Below are 20,041 nucleotides of genomic sequence, written 5' to 3'. Positions count from 1 at the left end.
TATGCAGCATATATCCTCAGTCATTTGCTGAAACATTTTATTGTGTTCAAGTTAATACAAATTATATTTTTCATTAACTTTGTGCTAACACCACACCAGATTTCCAATGTTTTAAAGACCCAGCTCTAGGTCTTCCAGTTCCTGAAGGAGAGCAGTTTCTTTCTGAATCTTCTCCAACTAGAACAAAAAAACAAACAAAACCAAACACAAAATGTCACAGATGTAGCTTATTATAAAATAAAACTTGAATAAACTCCATACATCTGGAACAGTACCTGATTCTTCTCTAGCTGTTTGCCCGCAGCTGCCTGTTCTTTCAGCTGCTCAATTGCCTTTAGTTTCTGGAAAAAAACGAACACACACACATACCATACTAAAGACAAAAATATTGGTGAACCAAGTAGAAAAGAAAGAGTCTTAGAAGTTCCTGCACTTGCAATTGCCTGATTTACCAGGAGGCAGGTCTCAATATGGAAGGCACATTTCATTCAAGCATCTTCAAGATGCTCAGTCCAGAATTTTTCACCAATGAAAGACATTTCCTTCAAGAACAAAACCTAGAGAACAGAAGCACTTAGGCTCTGAAACATAAACATCACGCATTATCTCACTGAAGGGCTACATCCAAATTCAGAAATGACTCTTCCACTATCACTATCCCTCTTCACCACACATTTTCCTCAGAAAGCTTGGACTATTAATCCAAACAGAGACCACAAAAAGCAGGAGGCAGCCAAGAGAAAAATAGAAGTCTTGACGGATTACACAGAAATGGGATTCTCTAGCCTTAACCAAAAAAGTTCCATTCTGAAATTACTTAATCCAAGATTGGCTGTCAACATCACAATCATACCATTTAGAAGTTAGGGAAGAAATCAAAACCACAGAGCATGGTTCCCTTCTCAGATCCAAGATCCAATAAACAAGCAGCCCACACAGCTGCCTCCTAAGCACAAACACCATTAAGCCATACCCATTCCTTAACTGCGACAACTGGGTGCACATGCAACAGCGTTCATAAAAGGAGACTGGAATATTCCCCCATGCACTCATCAGGGGCTTCCACACCGCAACCTCCAAGAAGATCTTTAGGAGTCCTGGCAAGTGATGACCTCTAGTGTTTTACAAGATTTAAACCAACTTCCTTTTCCAAATTCAGGAAATTACCATCTGTGTAAATTCTCTCCTACTGAGCTCAAGTCACCTTACAATCAGACTAGATCTTACAGACCCATCTCTTAAGAGAAATCTGCTCTTTGTTAGAAAAAAAAACCCAACCCTCACCTTTTTTAAGTTCTTTATCTTCTTGTCAACTTCAGGATCTCCTGATGTAACGGCAGGCACAGCACTCCGTGGTGCATTCTGCGATGCTGAGGATTGTGTACATTCCTGGTTCACATCAGCTTTGGCCTCCTGTAGACAAATAAAAAAACCACATTATCTAGAACACACCTTTAATTATAAAGGGACTGAAAAATGTCTTTAGTGATTTTAAGGGACCCATTTAATATTACTTCCTTTAGTTTGCTGGTATACTCCAAAAATCGTAAAATGACTTGCTTTGATGTATTGCATCACCTATATATATGCTTTCCACAAAAGAAGGGTTATCTGTAACAACTCACATGCTGTTTCTTGTTTAATTTCTACTTCCTCAAGACACCAACCATACACAGCACAGGGAAATATCAGTAAGAACAACATGACAAATACATATACAAATGTTTTATAAAGCAGACTGGTGGGTCATTGCCTCTGAAGCAAAAGAAAGGGCTCAAAACCAGCGTAAGAAATTAAAAAAATATATTATTTAAAGAAATTATTACTTTAGAAGTTCAAAGAAATTAGAAGACTAACACTAAAAGCTGATTTTTCTCTATCTAACCAAAGAACAGCAAGCAAAGAGGTGTCACAGAACAGGCTGTCTTTGGTCTGCCCTAATAATGTGCCTCAGCCCTGACCTGCTGGGGGAACAATGAAGCAGAAGCAAGTCCATTCTTTTCTCTCATCTAACACTGAAAAAAACCATGCAAGTTGTCCGAAGGTGAAAAGCTAGAATCACTTAGTCTTAACATTGATTTCTGCTAATGTTCACAGCAACTAACCAAAGCTGTTATTTTTAAGTCATCCTTTTGTACCTGCTTTAAAAAGTCTACCAGCCTGCTCCACAACTTGGCACGTGCAAGATACGTAGAGGGCTCTTGGTGCAACTAATGGTTGCTGCTCGGCAACTGAGCTGCACCATTTGTCAAAACTGATTAACATTATCCCTGAAAGAACTACTTTTGCAGTACCTGTTTCGCAGCTTTTTTTGCTTCATGTTTCCTTTGATTTTTGAGAGCTGTTTTAGAGAGTGGCTTATCACCGCTTCCCAACTGTGGTTTCATATTCTGAGGTGGCTCATCCTCATGCTGCAGGATATGCAAAATTAACAGTTAGGAAGCCTGTATTCCATGTTGGCAAGCATGTTGCTACAAAAAGCCTGAGTGAACCCCCAAACCTACTTAAGACAGGACCATGTGCAAAGATGAACCATAAAGGAAGAGGAAGGAAAAACAGAGACAGGGACACAGACACACAGGGACACAGACACACAGGGACACAGACACACAGGGACACAGACACACAGGGACACAGACACACAGGGACACAGACACACAGGGACACAGACACACAGGGACACAGACACACAGGGACACAGACACACAGGGACACAGACACACAGGGACACAGACACACAGGGACACAGACACACAGGGACACAGACACACAGGGACACAGACACACAGGGACACAGACACACAGGGACACAGACACACAGGGACACAGACACACAGGGACACAGACACACAGGGACACAGACACACAGGGACACAGACACACAGGGACACAGACACACAGGGACACAGACACACAGGGACACAGACACACAGGGACACAGACACACAGGGACACAGACACACAGGGACACAGACACACAGGGACACAGACACACAGGGACACAGACACACAGGGACACAGACACACAGGGACACAGACACACAGGGACACAGACACACAGGGACACAGACACACAGGGACACAGACACACAGGGACACAGACACACAGGGACACAGACACACAGGGACACAGACACACAGGGACACAGACACACAGGGACACAGACACACAGGGACACAGACACACAGGGACACAGACACACAGGGACACAGACACACAGGGACACAGACACACAGGGACACAGACACACAGGGACACAGACACACAGGGACACAGACACACAGGGACACAGACACACAGGGACACAGACACACAGGGACACAGACACACAGGGACACAGACACACAGGGACACAGACACACAGGGACACAGACACACAGGGACACAGACACACAGGGACACAGACACACAGGGACACAGACACACAGGGACACAGACACACAGGGACACAGACACACAGGGACACAGACACACAGGGACACAGACACACAGGGACACAGACACACAGGGACACAGACACACAGGGACACAGACACACAGGGACACAGACACACAGGGACACAGACACACAGGGACACAGACACACAGGGACACAGACACACAGGGACACAGACACACAGGGACACAGACACACAGGGACACAGACACACAGGGACACAGACACACAGGGACACAGACACACAGGGACACAGACACACAGGGACACAGACACACAGGGACACAGACACACAGGGACACAGACACACAGGGACACAGACACACAGGGACACAGACACACAGGGACACAGACACACAGGGACACAGACACACAGGGACACAGACACACAGGGACACAGACACACAGGGACACAGACACACAGGGACACAGACACACAGGGACACAGACACACAGGGACACAGACACACAGGGACACAGACACACAGGGACACAGACACACAGGGACACAGACACACAGGGACACAGACACACAGGGACACAGACACACAGGGACACAGACACACAGGGACACAGACACACAGGGACACAGACACACAGGGACACAGACACACAGGGACACAGACACACAGGGACACAGACACACAGGGACACAGACACACAGGGACACAGACACACAGGGACACAGACACACAGGGACACAGACACACAGGGACACAGACACACAGGGACACAGACACACAGGGACACAGACACACAGGGACACAGACACACAGGGACACAGACACACAGGGACACAGACACACAGGGACACAGACACACAGGGACACAGACACACAGGGACACAGACACACAGGGACACAGACACACAGGGACACAGACACACAGGGACACAGACACACAGGGACACAGACACACAGGGACACAGACACACAGGGACACAGACACACAGGGACACAGACACACAGGGACACAGACACACAGGGACACAGACACACAGGGACACAGACACACAGGGACACAGACACACAGGGACACAGACACACAGGGACACAGACACACAGGGACACAGACACACAGGGACACAGACACACAGGGACACAGACACACAGGGACACAGACACACAGGGACACAGACACACAGGGACACAGACACACAGGGACACAGACACACAGGGACACAGACACACAGGGACACAGACACACAGGGACACAGACACACAGGGACACAGACACACAGGGACACAGACACACAGGGACACAGACACACAGGGACACAGACAGGGACACAGACAGAAAAGAAAAGAAAAAACAAGTATGTACCCTTTGTCTTTCAAGTAGCAGAAGACAGCGCGAAAAGGGTTTCAAACTCATCCATTGTCAAGTTTGGATGGCACTATGCTATATGCCCCAAAGATTTGTTGGATTTCTGATAAAATAACAAAATCAGCATGTTTTCTATCTCAGGGGGGAATAAACCAGCACAAAATGAACGAAGCTTGGCATTTTGCTTTTGTCAACAACTTTTTAACTCAGACTCCTAGTGACAAGAAAGGAAAAATGGGTTGCTGGGTGGAGAGATGGGGTGGGGTCTCTTGGGGGTGAAAACTGGGGGGGCTTAGTCTTTTGTTTCTTTAAGGGAACCCTTAAATGAGGAGCTGCGTTGTTTTAATGCATATGACAAGATTTCTTGCCCATGTAAGTAAACGGAATTATTTTATTTAAAGCATCTTTTTCTCTACTACCTCTACTCATTGATCATTTGCAAAATCAGACATTAGCATTCTTAACAGATTCCTCACCAGTCGAGCACCAGTCGTTCCTTCAAAAGCACAAGGCTCAAAATCAAAAGTTCTCTAAGCCTTAAACATCAAGGGTGCAATTGTTAAATATGATTAGTTGCTACTCGGCCTACTTTGAAAACTTGCAGAGAAGAAATTAATTAGACAAGTAGGTCCTTCAACAGTAACCTGTTCAAACTGCAGCTGACTTGCTGACAATCAAACCTCTTTCTAGCAAGTAAATTTAAAAAAAAAAAAAACCACCAACCTGTTGGGAGGGCAGTCAACCACCCATATAGCTGGGTTTAGACTGGTAAGTCAGGTCACCCAAACCAGAGGGTTCTATCTTAACTAGAGTACCCAATTTCACCATAAACCAAATTTGCAGTTTATTATTCCAGTGCATGTTGCAGAGAGTTTTTTTTAAATGTGCAAACGACTTTGTCAAAGGATAGTATTTGGACCAAAGAAATTTTAGTTTTCTATCATACATCCTTGCAAACAGTGAGCAAAGCACCGAACAGGATTATCAAGAAAACTTTTCAAAAACCCCCACAATACTACTGCCAGTCTGATGACTCTTCTAATGTCCCTCATTAAAAATATACATGTATTTGAGACCGAACTTCAAAGACGGGCAAAGCGATGAAGTAGAACAACTTAGTTCATGTATGAAACTGTCAACTTACGAGCTTGGAACTTGTTACAGGTTTGTCTCTCAGGGCTGGAGGTCTGTATGCTTGGGCAGGCTTTGGCTCAGCACTGGGCAATTCACTTGGAACTGCCTGGTATTTTACTGCTTTCGCAGGGAACACTCCATCCAAGAAGGGCTGCCAGGAAACTTGCCACATTTCTTCTTTTGATGGAACTTCATAGTTGTGTAACAGAGAGCCAGTGTAGTGCCATATCTTGTAACCATTACTGACTCGTAGCCTTGGAGCACATGTAGCTGTTACAATGTGCTCCCCGTCAGGACACCAAGCAAAGTATGTGGAATCCGAGGCTACCGGTTTGGAAATGAGTTTGTAGTTTTTAACGTCCCACACTTCCATCTGTCCCCTGAGATTTCCAAATCCTGCTAGCACTAGGATGTGTCCGTGGGGGCTGTAGTAGGCAGCATTGCGAGGACCGGTTCCAAAATCAAACACAGGGTCACATTTCAGATTAAAAACTGTTGCTTTGGCAGGCATAAAACCATACACAGCACAGAACTCAACAGAATTGGGGTTCCAAACAACATCATAAATAGGACCATTTTTTGCTAAAGGAAAAGGAAAATACACAGCTATTGTTAGGAGCTTGGATCTTTTCAGTGCAAGCAAAAATAAAATTAATAGTGATAACTTCATGCTTTTCTAAAATGCTGTCATCTAATTACTGACTAAAATTAATTCTGGTAACAATAGAGGTAGAAACAGCAATTTATCTTCTGATACTTTTAGTTAAGGTTTGCAACAATAACTGCAGCCATTTCAAATTACCTCTGTAGGGTCAGCATCCGCACTTTTAACAGTAAGTGTATTTTTTCCACATAAAACAATTCCTTTCCCCCCCACACCCTGCTTGTTATTCAGGTATGATCTCTCAGGACATTCTCAAACTGTCCTACTGGAAGCCTGCAAAACCAGGAGTTTTATACCAGCTGGACACTAATTCCTCTTCTTTTAATCTAAGAAATATTGCATAGCTCAGCTTTGTAGAGCTAAGAAATACTGATCTAAACTATCTTTGGACCATGCTCATGCACGGTATTTTATAAGACAGATTTTAAAGTGAGACAGCACACAAATTATTTTAGACATAATGATTAGAACTTGTCAAAAGCTATTCTGTGGGTCAGAACATTAGAAGATACTGAAGAATTAGTGATGAAACTCATGTAAAATATACAGGGGTAAATAAAACCGTAGGTCACTATAACTTTTCATAATCTGGTTTTCTTTACCTGTATTTCAGAAAAATGACAAGTGCATTACTGACAATTCTTAAATCCAGATGTTGACCCAAAACAACAAACTGTTTTAAGTAATTCATTCCTGTTAGGCTAAAGCCTCAGTATCTTCAGAAACTAAGCTGTATGATCACACTGTCTGTTTTTCCCTTTAAAACTTTTTAGAGGACATTAACCAAACACCACTGCAGAGACAGAGAGGTCTGATGGAAAATTACGTTTCTGCACATTTCACAACAGCGGGCAGCTGGAGAGATGAAGGCAGCTTTATACAGGCTTCAACAGCAAAGGCAAAGTCTGCAGCATGAGCATGGGTTAGTCAAAAGCAAAAAACCCTCTACGAACACTAACATGAAAAAAAGGCTTCAAAACTGGACCTCAAAAGTAACCAGAAGACACAAATTTACAGGAAATGAGGCCCCACTCACTCCAAGTGCTGACCACTTGCTTTTGTTGGAAAAATTTTACAAAACAGATGTCAGCTTGTTTTTTTCCTTGAAAAGGAATAGCTAAATTGAACAAAAAATATTTATAAACCTACTGTTAAATAAAGATGCATTGGAAATAACTTCAAAGGGCGAAAGAGTTTTTAATAAGCATGTAATTAAAAAACTAGTGTTCTCAATCCCAGAAACTGCTCCCAGAGATTCTAGATATCGAGTTATAATCCTGATTATTTCTCCCCAGTGAAGTTAACAACAAAGGGAAATGGGGCACAGTACTTGCTACCACAAGGTTTGCTACAGAAGGCAAACTGGAGGTGTTCTCCCAGTCAGCAAGAAAATATATTCATGATCTCTCTACAGTCACTTAGGCATATATACTGCACACCACCCCTGGTGTTTTGAAATATTTACAAGCCAGCCTCTCTACAACCCCAAACAAGACAAATGTTTAACAAACAGCTTAAGACAATGAAAAAATACCACCATAGGGGAAATTAACGAATGGACTTCCAATTCAAACAAAACACTGAAGTTAAGCACACCCACTTGCTTCCCTCCAACACGTGTTTTTTGAGTCTTGGAACATTTCCCATTTTACAATGCAAACTTCTATTTTCCAATATACTTCAAAAAATTGTGCTCTCTTTGCTCCGGTTCCTTTAGTAACGGTATCATTTGCATGTCTATAAGTGCAGGTAGGATGATTCTGTTTAGTAACATACCTTCCCGCCCATTTTGGATTCTCAGACATTAAGTTGGCTCCACTGTCCAGGTATTTCCTCAGTAAACTTGCACAGTTCCCTTCTTGTGCACGTTAACACCCTCCCAAGCAAATTATTTGTATATATTAACTGAAAGTGGGTTCGCTTTGCCACTGACATCAAGACAAGTATACCAAAGACAGCAAGATAATTCAGCTATGAAGAAAAAAAACCAAATCAACAAAACCCACCTTACTCCAAAGTAAAAAAAAATTCTGGTGAAGGACTTTTTTTAAAGATTACTTCCTTACACTAACAAAAACCCCCTCGTACATTAAACAAAAGCTAGCGAAACACCAATTCCCACTACTGAGAGTTATAATACAATGAAAAAATGCCTGAGAGCTACTTACGCAACTGAACGACCGCACTTTCTCCATTTGTTGCAATGTAGTGCAGAGTTTGCTCTCCATAGTACGAAGCACCTGTTTTATCAACTTCTGTACTAGCTATTACTAGCACAGCCGTGGCTAATAGAATAGACATACAGTTACTCAAAACAATTATTGCAAATTATATAAACTATTTCACAAACTACAGTGAACAAAGAGAAATTAATTCAATTATGAATTCCAGTTAGTTGCTTGCATAGCTGTGCTGTTATTCTCTTCTAAATTTAATTTTTCCTAGATGTTAACCCACACAGAATGAGTACGTTCCTTTCTCAAAGTGTAAGCTAAGTCTATCCATTCACTGCTGAATTATGTAAATGTGAACATACTTTTGCAGCCATAAAAAAAAGGTATTAGTCTAAAGCAGAAACCAAGCATCCTGATCAGTCTTTGAATAAAATGTTTCATCAACATCTGTTACATCCAAAATTGTGTGCCTACATGTGGTTTCCACACATAATACCCTCCCTCTATTCCAAACAATCTGGGGTTGAAGTAAAATGTTTTTTACAAAATTATTCCGAAACATCTCATTGCTAACAAACAGCAAATCACAAAGGACTGTGCAAGTCATCCCAATCGTGATACGTCTGTGTATATACAGTTTTACAGATTAAGAATGGTTTATACTCAGGTATAATCTTATGTTTACTGTCTAAATACATCACAGCATGCTAAATTAAATTTAAATTTGCTATTCAACTTCAAAATTTACCAACATGTAGAATATTCTCAGTTACGATACACAAAGTCATGGAAACCAACACAGGGAAGTTACCAGCACTACAGGGTAATCAGAACTCTAATTCATTGCATTGGTATTAACAGCTATCTTCCGTATTTATCTGCACGTGCAAATTAAACGCAAAACCCACACAGAAAAAGTAAATCTAAAATGGGTAGAATATAAAAGTTTAAATAGACAGCTGTTATACCTTTTTTATTCCATAGCATCGTCACCTTGTCAGCTTTAAAGAAACTTTTATTGGCTAGTGCAGACTGAGGGCCACCAAAGTTGGGATACTGATAGAGTCTAACAAATGATGGTGCACCTTTACTGCCCGGCACATATACAGCAACCTAGAACAAACCCATGACATTTTATTGCAGATGATATTCTTGGTAGCACAGGGTCTATTCACTATTAGCAATCTGTACTAAAATCACAGTAATTTTATCTTTTAAGAAAAACAAAAAAAAAAAATTGGAAATAACATCAGAGGTACCTTGGTTGGCTGTGCTCCTGGAGATAACACGAAATCATTAACCTTTTGCAAATGTAGTTTATTTGCAATAGTATCTGGGGGGGGGGGGGGGGGGGGGAGGGGAGGGGCAAAAAAAAAGTCACAGATGTGATTATGTTAATGACAAGTGACATTAGCCTGGATTACTTAACTATACCTTCTTATGGGCCTGTATCATGAATAATAAAGAACAGTATATACAATGATAAAGGATTTCTTTTACTAGGCAAACAACCATTACTCTCCCATTTCATAACAGATTTTTCTTTACAAAACCAACCTGAACCAAACCTAGGCCTGAAATCCAGTATTTGGAAGTTCAAACAGCAAGGAAACTTCTGAACCCCACACAAACATAGCTTGTGTTTTATGCAAGGCACAGTGTTCTTCATCCCATCTGTGCTGACCTCAGAGGAAGCAGCATCAGTCATGCCCAGCTAACATGCACCATTACCCAGAGCCAGGGGTTCTCCCCTCACACCTTTACTGGATGCTTCTTCCTGATCAGAAGAATTCACAAAGGCCTGTTCCATGCTGAACATTGCCCCTTTACACAAACAACATAGGCGAAATGCATTAAAAACTGCATTAAAAGCAGCAACCCACAACCTCATTACAGCAAGGAAGTCTTATCTGAGCAGCAGACCTCGTGCAGGAACAGACAATCCCTGCTTCCCAAGTATAGCTTCGTTAACATCAGTAGGGCTAATTCTCAGGAAACTGCATCTCTCATAGGCTGCATTTTTAGCCTCCAGAATAATTCTTTTTTCAGCTTTATTTAAAACAAAACAAAAAACCACCAAAATCACACCCCCAGCAGTTTTCTTTTAGCCCTTTAAATTTTTGTTCCAATTCATTTTTATCTTCCTGCTTTTTTCTTCCCCTTTCCCTCTTCAACATCTATTGACTCAAAATATTCTATCAATATAAATTTTCTCATGAGTCATTTTTTTGGTACAATGAACAAATGGCAGGATCACTAACAGAATACACACAACCCAAAGAAGCAATCATAGATCACATCCTCTACTGACAAATACTGGATCTCATTAAATGAGGAACAATAAAGAATCAGGCCTCTGAAAATTAGATGCACTTTGTACTAGCTAAGTCACTGAAGAGATAAACAAGAAAGTGAAAACATACTTCATTAAAATATAATGATTCTGAATTACAAATTCAAATAGAATGTAGGCAATATTTAAAATAGAAAGCAAGCAAAAGAAGAAGTGAGGAAAAAAAACAGAACAAGCCACTCAAAAGAAGACACCTATACGGAATGCAATGAAATGTATAGAAATACTTGCATACTGAAGTTGTTGTTTTCAAAAAAGTGCACTTCATTATTTACATTCCTGGCACAAATGCTTTCATCATCTGCCCAGCAAGGACACCTACATTTAAAGAAAAAAAATTAGAAATACTAAATTATGTTCATCTTTAGCAGTCTAGGACTTTTTTCCCCCCCTCCACTTTTAAAGCCAAGGAAATTCAAACATGATACATATTTCAAATGGATAAATGACATCTGCTAAATAATATATATATAGCTATACTTAGTTATTGTCTCCCTAACTTTCTCTGTGGTACAAAACGACAGTGAACTTATACTAAGAAATGAACAATTATGGTTACATACAAAGATACTTACAAGTGCAGATATTTACTTTCAGCTAGTAGCAGGCAGTATTTTGAAAGCAAACACACTAAAAGCTCTATTTAACCTGGATCAGATTTTGGAAAGCACAGTTCTTTTCCAGATGCTAACTGTTTGTAATGTTATTTACCAGTTCTGCAACTTTTTCTGGATGAAAGACTTTAAGCATTTTCCAGTTTTCACATCATAAAGTTGCAGGTTGGGCAGCCCCGCTGTGCCGTCTTTAGCAGCTGCAATAAAAACATGGATTACAGAAGTGGTCTCTGGGGATTAAATCTGCTTCACCGTCATGACATTCCATCTCATGATTCTACAAGCAACCAAACACGCTTACAAACTTCTTACAAGAAGCACCTTCCCCCTGAGGGACTAAATCCTAGACTGCTAATTGCCTTACACATTAATATAAATCCTTCCACAGTCTTTCAGTCTGCAGGAAGAACTAACATTTGGAAGTGTAGGGTTTCTACTCCCCATTGCAAGACTAGGACCACCAACACTAGCACAGCTTCTTTTATGCGTGTTTTTTAATCAAAATCAAAAGCCACCCTCTTGGCAAACACCACAGGTATTTTCTCCATTCCTATGTTTTGTTCTGACAAGAATACAATGCATTTTGCCCATCACACTGCAGTCACGGCTCTATCTGTGAGCTGTACAAAATGGTTCTGTGGGTTTAAACTCTCTACCCTCCTACTTATTCTGGATGCTACAGCCTGCCCACTTCTACCAATGATCTGGAACAGACCTTCCAACAGTTCTCTTCACAATCTGGCATCAGTTCTGTCACTTGTGCTGGTCTTTTCTTACCACCTGTCCCAGACCACCCTTCCCACACACTCAGCTTGTGGCCAGCTCTGTCTGTGTAAGGAAGCATTTACACCGCCTACTTCAGACACACAACTTGGATGCAACCTAAATCAGGAACATAAACTCCGCAGAGAGGCAGAGGAGAGAAAAAAAACCCTCTGGACAACGGAGAACACTCAAGTCAGCTAGGCCCAGTGGAGGACATGACTACTCCGAGACAGCTTACAATTTTCCTTGTCTATACATGACTATAAACTGCTTGAACAGCATATGACTCAAGCACACTCTTTGCACTAAGATCAGTTAGCAATTTTTAGAAACATGTGATTTACGTAATAGAGTAATTGTTAGCACATGCACTCTGATTTAGCGTTTATAAGAACGGTCAATACCAGATGCTTTCAGAAGATGGCATCCCTCCCTCCTCCACTATGTACTTGATTACCCATATAATTTTCTGTGTACTTTCTATACTGCTCATTTAGCCAATAAACATGCTACAGTGATAAATCAGGTAATAGAAAACCTGCAAACCAAATTAAAATATGCAGTTAGCCCATGTACTTTTACAGCTGGTAAAATACTCACTTGTATAAGCCTGCCACGTTGCCAAAACATTATTCTTTGGCGAGAATTCAAGGCAAACTGCCTTTGGAAGATCGAAAGAACGCAGTAATGCAGCATTGGTGACATCAACAATATTTACTCTGGAACCAAAAGATGCTATTTCAATAAAGCATGCTTAGACTAGTTCATTAATAGCCAAGGTAACTTTTCACATATTTGACTCTTCTAGATCTATCCCAGATTTGGCCAATGTAACAAAAATAGAAGAGGTTTTTTCCCCCTCCTGCTTCTACTAAATCTTTGCAAGAACACATTTTCAAACCAGATACCCAAGCATAACTGAAACCAAATGAAACCATGGGTCAAAACACATCACGTATTTTTATCTGCAACATCTAAACTCTGAACAAGAGACAAGCTATACTCTATTTCTATAGAGTCCACCCACACTCCCCCAGTGCTAAAGCTGAGGAACAGCCAACAGGAAGATTCTAAGTGAGTTAAAACATGCCTTCATCCCACGTATTTTTAAAGCTTTTTATCTATAAGGATACAGCATTCAACATTTGGGATTTTTGAGGTTGGGGGACGCAGGGAGACCTGAACAATAAAAAGCAAAGGTCAGACTGCTGAACAAAAAAGTTCAAGCAGCACCTCTGAACACTGCATATTAAAGATCTGCCACATACGGAGTCCAAAGAAACAAAAAAAGATGCATCCTAGCCATTGCTGTTCTCAGAAACTGCACTAGGAGCCTGTTCCTCATCATCTCGCTAACTGCTCCCCCTTAAAAATGAAGGAAGACAGACAGCCCCCAGAACAAAGAGGTATAACGGACCAGAAATGTTTGCCATTTGGAATATTCTCATTTCAAGCATGGGTACCTGGATATACAACCTGCCTGGTTGTTTGAAAAACATTTTTCCCCACAAATATTTTCTGGAAACGGACCTTTCCAACTGACAAAAAAATGAAGTTTTTAATGAAAAACGAAGAGTCTGAATACTTTGGAGAACGAGGAACAACAGTGGAAGTAATGAATCCTACATCTGTGTTTCCTACTTTAAAAGAAATGGTTAAATGGCATTGCTAAATACTTTTGTAGGGGGGGTTTAACCTGTTAATAATAATACCAACATTTCAGAAGAAGCCTTATCACCTCTTTAGAGCAGCAACCCCATGGTGCACTCTTATGTGAAGGATGATCTCTAGTGAACTCTATAATGCACCTGGTCTATAAAGAGTCCTGTGATGTTTGTACATGAGGTACATAAGACTAGTCATTTTCTGTGAACTTTACTAACAGATTAATCCCAGAGAACCAGGTACTCTGTTACTGGGAGCTATGAACAAAAAAACCAAATAAAGCATATCCAGATTCCATGGGAATGGGTGCGTTATAAATATAAGAAAAATGGCAAATATTTCATCTGATATTCAGGAAACAAAGCCGCTACTGTGGATAAGGCAAAAATAAACTGCACTTAAAGCGTGTATGCAAACACTTGCATTAACAGCATAGCCTTTACACAGACAAGAGTACATGGGGCATAACTGATCCAGTTTATTTAACACAGACTACACGACTAATATGATAAAATGCACCTACTTTTCTCCATTGCACCAGGCAAAGAGGGAACCATCCTTGCTAAAAGCAACAGCTTTGCAGTTTTTTCCAGAATCCCTAAAGAAATAAGTAACTCACATTAACACTCAAACGTACCACATAAATTATTTTTGACAAAAACAAAAACCAACACACCAATTTTCCCGCTGTGCTTCTGAGTAGCGCTTTTTAACACTGCAATCTACTCTGCAATTGTTCAGCGATTATAACCTGGCCAGTGAGAAGTCAGGCACTGACAGTAAGAAAAAACTAATTTATATTTACAAATTTTTCAATTCTGGAGTCCATCTTTACTTTTTAGAAATTTATTTCTTTTCTGCAAAAGATCAAAAATAGCTGTAGTAACAGTACCTTTGAAATGTTGTGCTCTCTGTGAAACTAGGTGGCCCATTCACCATATAAAGCCCTTCGGATCCTCTCACTGGAAGAGTAAACAAATATAACTACTCATTTCAAATCTGGAAAACTGTCCAAAGCAAAAAAGCTTTTTCTAATTTGTGAACCTCAAGACCAGCACGCACGTTTCCCCTGCTTGCCTTTTAGAGTAAACAAGAGAAAGGATTGTAACGGACATTCATAAGGTAGCACGTGCCAAGACACCTGTCTTCATCCAAGGCAGCTGGCAGGATTAAAACACAGGACAGAGGCAGTGAAGGGGCAGAGCCAAGCTGAGCTATCAGCCACAGCACCAGAAGCTCTGACACACAATGCACAGGCAACTGAGGCACCAGTTTGCTGTACACCTCTGCAGATGCACAGTGACCGGCCAGCACCACTGCAGAGCCAAGGACTGAGGCGGGACTGCTGCCACTAGTCCCAGCCTTCCCACACCCACAGCCCTGCAATCCACTCCCCGCTTCAGCTGGCGTGGCCCCTCCAGTGCAGCCTTCCACACAGGGTCGGTCCACGCACTGGCTGGTCCCTCTGCCACAGGAGCACTGATGTCAGTGCAAAGGGAACAGAACTGCTACTGAAGGTAGCAGGGCAGGGTGGGACAGACCCAAAGTAGGTGTGTGGCAGAGGGGCTGAGGGGAGGCACCCCTGGAACCCCCCACCATACCCCTGCTCCGTCAGGGCCACTGACAGCAGGCTGTGGGGCTGTGCCCAACTGGGAGGTGAGGACCCCTGAGGACAGGGTGCCCCACAGCCCCTCTGGACAGCCTGCGCCTGCATTCCATCTCAAAGTAAAATAGTTTTTCTTGTATTTAAATGCAATTTCCTGGATTTCAGTTTAAGCCTATTGCCTACTGTCCCATCACTGGATACCACAAAACGAGAGCCTGGCTTCATCTCGCAGGATGACCTCAAGCTACAAAAGAGTTGCACCTGCATGAGGAAGGAGGCTGGGAGGACATCTTGCCCTAAAATGGCCGATGGTCCTCAGCTCCCAACCCTGCTGCAGGAGGCCCTTTCAGGAAGCCCAACTTGCAGAGGCTGAAAATGCTCCATCATTGCAAGAGCCACACAAGAGCCCTGCACAACAGAGTGGGAAAGAGTGGCCTAGATACTCCCTAAAACAAGGATTAGCTGCCTAAACACAGGAAGAGCATTTGCCAAAGAAATATTATGTTGGACTGGGGTTTTTTTGCTAACATGAGACAGGATTTGCCCTATTGTTAGTTTTAACATTGAAGTTCAACTTGGAGAATACAAGGTGTGAAAGAAATGTTAATATAAAATGTGTTTCATTTTTTCAGAGACATTGCCATGTTCATGACATCAGAAAACAAACAAGAAATAACGACAGACTCACACTAAATCATCCAGTTGTGCTACAAGCATATTGAAATTCAAACTTAAACAACAAAACAGGCAATTTTTATGTAGGCACTAGCTGTCTTTTATGCATTTTCTTGGGACACCGAAGATGCCTGTTGAGGTGGCAATTTTATACTGTCAAACACGACTCAAGAAAGCATGATCTGCGCTAGCTCAAGCTACATGTTCAGCAGCTGTATTATTCTGAGGGCACGTTAGGGCCAGCAGCATGACAGCAGGACGGCAGTGCTCCCGCTCAGCCAGGTCAGCCCGTACGTGAACCATGCGATGGAATCCACGTGCCGATGCAGCAACACCCAGACGACAGTAACATCTGCCACCAAACCTTACGCTGCTCTTCAGAGCTGCTCTTTCAACTACCAAGTACCTTATCTCTCTTCATAGCACTTTGGAAAGTAACAAATAGGAAGTGTTTTAAGCAAGAGTTTAAAACATTAGTTTGCTAGATTTCAAATCTCCACCTGCTCTGTAACCCTGTAAGTCACTGGGGGAACACCATGCCCCTAACATACCTCTGGAGTATGTTTTAACAACACTTTAAATGGGATCCACTAGCTTCACACCCCTGCCCTGAGTCTATTCTCCAGGTCCTCCGGCAGACTCCCAAGAAAAATTAAGATCCAAATTTGCAGCAGATCGCAGACAGCAGTGAACAGTCCAAAATCCATCCTGCGCAACTGCAGTCCCTGACGTGCCCAAATGAGGATAAATACCCTGGCGTTTAATGCTTAGAGACACTCCCGAAAGAAAAAACGCGCGTCCCTTGTGTTACAGGCAACTTTAACAGTAAAAGAGAGGGAAAAGGCAGGCGGCCTCTCAGAAGGCCGCGACGAGCCCACGATGTGTGGCGAAGTCATCCAGAGCTCGGCTCGCTGCGGAGGCCCTACTAGGCCGGTGCCCGTGGCCTCCAACCCTGGGGGCGCTAGCCCCTGCCGCCAGCCGCCCCAGGCCACAGTGCCTCCGGGACCGCTTCACCGGCTGCCCACACGAGAAAGGCAGGCAGCTCCGCGGGGCGGACCACTGGCGGCTGCCTAGGCGAGAGAGGGACGGGAGCAGGCAGCCGGCGCCCGCAGGGGAAGGCCCGGCAGCACTCTGCCCTGTCCTCCGAGCGGAGAGGGGGTTGGGCCCGGCCCGGCGGGCAGAGCGGGAGGCACCGGGGCCCAGGGCCGGCCACGCCGCGGCCGGGGGAAGAGGACCCGCGGAGGACACGGGCACGGCACAGCCCCTGCCCAGCCGGGCCCAACGTACCTGCCAGCAGCGGCGCGGGGGGCACCATCTTTGGCTCGGCGGGGCCGGGGCTGGGGCCGCGTCCGGCTTCCGCTTCCGGGGGAGCGGCGGCGCGGCCGCCCCAGAGACGTCCACGTCGTGCGGGGCGGGGGCGGGCACCGGCGCGTAACGCGAGGCGCCGCTTCCGCCCGCTGACCCGGAAGTGCCGCCGCCAGGCGCGCGGGTTGGCGGCAAGAGGCGGCCCCGCCCCCGCGCGCGTGTTTCCGGCGGGCGGCGCCGCGCGGTGCTGACGCTGGCAGCGGGCGGCGCGCGAGGCCGAGGGAGCGGAGCGGCGGCGGCCCGGGCCGGCCGGGGGTCGCACCATGGTGGCCAAGCAGCGCATCCGCATGGCCAACGAGAAGCACAGCAAGAACATCACGCAGCGAGGGAACGTCGCCAAGACCTCGGTGCGCGGGGGCCGGGGCGGACGGGGGGTGGGCGGCGGGGCCGGCGGTGGCGGTGGCAGTGGCAGTGACGGCGGTGCTGTGCCCGCAGAGGACGGCCCCGGAGGAGAAGGCGTCGGTCGGGCCCTGGCTGCTGGCGTTGTTCATCTTCGTGGTTTGCGGATCAGGTAAGCGGGCGGGGCAGGCGCGGGCGGGCGGGCCCCGGTGGCGACTCGGGCCTGCCCGCCGGCCAGCGCCCAGCTCCTCTGCTCTCTTGCAGCCATCTTCCAGATCATCCAGAGCATCCGGATGGGCATGTGAAGGGGCGCCGAGCCCCGCCCGCGCCCCCCGGCGCTGCCATGGACTGTGCCCCCCCCGGCCCGTGGCGGCGGCTGCTGGGGGGCAGCGCCCGGCATTCCAGGTCCCTTCGCCAGTCATTCCGAGTTTCCTAGCCCCTGCCACAGTGCCTTGAACAGCACCACATGTACAAAGCAATAAAATTATATTGTTGATCTACAATCGTGGACCTGCTTATTGGGCGAGGCACGCAGCCCTGCTGGCCCTGACACGCCGAGCTGCGCGCGGCCTGGACACTGGGCGCCGGCAGCAGCGGCGAGCACCGGCCTCCAGAGTAGTCATGGTCTCTGTAGCTGGAAGTGGTTCTGCTCGAAGGTGGGAGCCAGGATTGCCAGAGCACGAGCTTGAAGCATGTCTGTGACACCGTGGCCAGCTGCGCAGCGCTCCGCAGCTGACCCCTCTGCCTCGCCCTCTCTGTACGCATAGAGTAGTCTCACTGCAGCATGCGGCAGTGCCCTAGCGCTCGCACGCTTATCATGACGCAAAGCTTTACCCTATGCCTCCTGTCCTAATAAACGCGAAATGCTTGTTTGTATAGAGTTAGTGGGTGTTACTTAATTAGAAACCAGCACGACTGAGCCGCAGCTGTTTCTGACATAACCCGATGCCGAAGTTTCGCAAACCACCAAGCAGCTTGGGCCAGAGCTGCCGGCTCACCGAGCCTCTCCTGGCTGCAGGCCACAACTGTGCTGTAAATACTTGGACAACTTTCAACAAGTGGTGACAGTTTTGAGTTTTACAACATTGTATGGGAATGTTTTGTGCAGGTACAGGGGCCCTACCCTGCCGCTCCCGCCCACAGCTCTGCTTATGTGTGCAGCATCTGCAGAGTGTGGTGTGTCTTGCGATATATATTTAATCCTATTTAAGGTAGATCCTGCTTTCAACTGTTTTGCCTAACGATGGACCCAGTACTTAACTGCTTTCCTGCAGATGATCGCAGTTCCTTCTTAGTGATGCTGAAGAAAAAAAAAAAGCCCTCCTTACATCTGTAGATGACTGTAACTCGAGATCACTGGAAAATGCTGCTATTGATAGTATTTTGTTGCTGATAGCCTGGGCTTTGCGTTGGCCCCTCGCTGTCCGTTGTGGTAACAAACGGCAGCCCAAAATCAGTCTGCTGTTGTATGCAGTTGCTAAAGGAAGATTCCTTTTTTCAGGTTTCTTAGAAGACAAATTAAAAACCTGGTTACACCAGAAGTAATAGGAAAAAAAGTTTCTGTAGAGATTAATTAAATGCCTGTTGGCCGTGAAGGAGCAGATCTTTTGTATGACTTGTCTTATTACCGTATGATATTATTGGGACTGGTGTGAACCAGCGCGGCCGGCCGAGAGTATGCCCCCAGACTGAGCCGTACAAGGTAACATGCATTCCCTGTTCTCGGATGCTTGTATTTTGTAAGTGGTGGCAGCGGGGGGAAGTATGTATAATCCCTGATTCTAAATAAAAGTTCCTTTTCAAATGTGAGTTGTGTTCATTTTGAGGTTGGCAAAATGGTGCCTTGCTGGGTGTTGAAGCTAGAGCGCTTCCTGCCGAGTGCAGCTTAATTAGCTTCTTCCCCAAGATGAGTCCCGTTGGCACA

The 20,041-nt window shown here is 44.7% G+C and overlaps 2 protein-coding genes across 2 annotated transcripts; one reads left to right on the top strand and one right to left on the bottom strand.

Annotated features, from left to right (window-relative positions):
• Window positions 1-20: 20 nt before the first annotated feature.
• On the bottom strand, window positions 21-18,043 carry EIF2A (eukaryotic translation initiation factor 2A). The gene is made up of 14 exons (XM_056359009.1): window positions 17,701-18,043; window positions 15,025-15,094; window positions 14,656-14,730; window positions 13,068-13,186; window positions 11,800-11,899; window positions 11,324-11,406; window positions 9,995-10,068; window positions 9,704-9,848; window positions 8,730-8,846; window positions 5,908-6,479; window positions 2,295-2,411; window positions 1,285-1,413; window positions 276-341; window positions 21-177 (listed from the first exon to the last, which is right to left on the bottom strand). Exons 1-14 carry the CDS (start codon window positions 18,041-18,043, stop codon window positions 112-114), a joined length of 2,076 nt encoding a protein of 691 aa, XP_056214984.1. The 3' UTR covers window positions 21-111.
• On the top strand, window positions 17,989-18,993 carry SERP1 (stress associated endoplasmic reticulum protein 1). Its single transcript, XM_056359022.1, has 3 exons — window positions 17,989-18,125; window positions 18,214-18,289; window positions 18,382-18,993. The coding sequence occupies exons 1-3, from the start codon at window positions 18,042-18,044 to the stop codon at window positions 18,420-18,422; spliced, it is 201 nt and encodes a 66-aa protein (XP_056214997.1). The 5' UTR covers window positions 17,989-18,041; the 3' UTR covers window positions 18,423-18,993.
• The last annotated feature ends 1,048 nt before the right edge of the window (window positions 18,994-20,041 follow it).

The sequence above is a fragment of the Falco biarmicus genome, chromosome 13 (assembly GCF_023638135.1).
Source record: "Falco biarmicus isolate bFalBia1 chromosome 13, bFalBia1.pri, whole genome shotgun sequence".
Classification (NCBI taxonomy): Eukaryota; Metazoa; Chordata; class Aves; order Falconiformes; family Falconidae; genus Falco; species Falco biarmicus.
Note: the sequence above shows the minus strand (reverse complement) of the source record. Positions and strands in the feature narration are given on the sequence as shown.

Bases quoted from the DNA above. Each gene is read 5' to 3' on its own strand.
- SERP1 (XM_056359022.1), top strand. From the start codon at position 18,042: ATGGTGGCCAAGCAGCGCATCCGCATGGCCAACGAGAAGCACAGCAAG. The intron at 18,126-18,213 runs GTGCGCGGGGGC...CTGTGCCCGCAG, and splicing joins GGAACGTCGCCAAGACCTCG to AGGACGGCCCCGGAGGAGAA. The intron at 18,290-18,381 runs GTAAGCGGGCGG...GCTCTCTTGCAG, and splicing joins CTTCGTGGTTTGCGGATCAG to CCATCTTCCAGATCATCCAG.
- EIF2A (XM_056359009.1), bottom strand. From the start codon at position 18,043: ATGGTGCGACCCCCGGCCGGCCCGGGCCGCCGCCGCTCCGCTCCCTCG. The intron at 9,849-9,994 runs GTACCTCTGATG...GGTTTGTTCTAG, and splicing joins CAGGAGCACAGCCAACCAAG to GTTGCTGTATATGTGCCGGG. The intron at 6,480-8,729 runs GTAAGTAGCTCT...CTTTTCCTTTAG, and splicing joins AAGTGCGGTCGTTCAGTTGC to CAAAAAATGGTCCTATTTAT.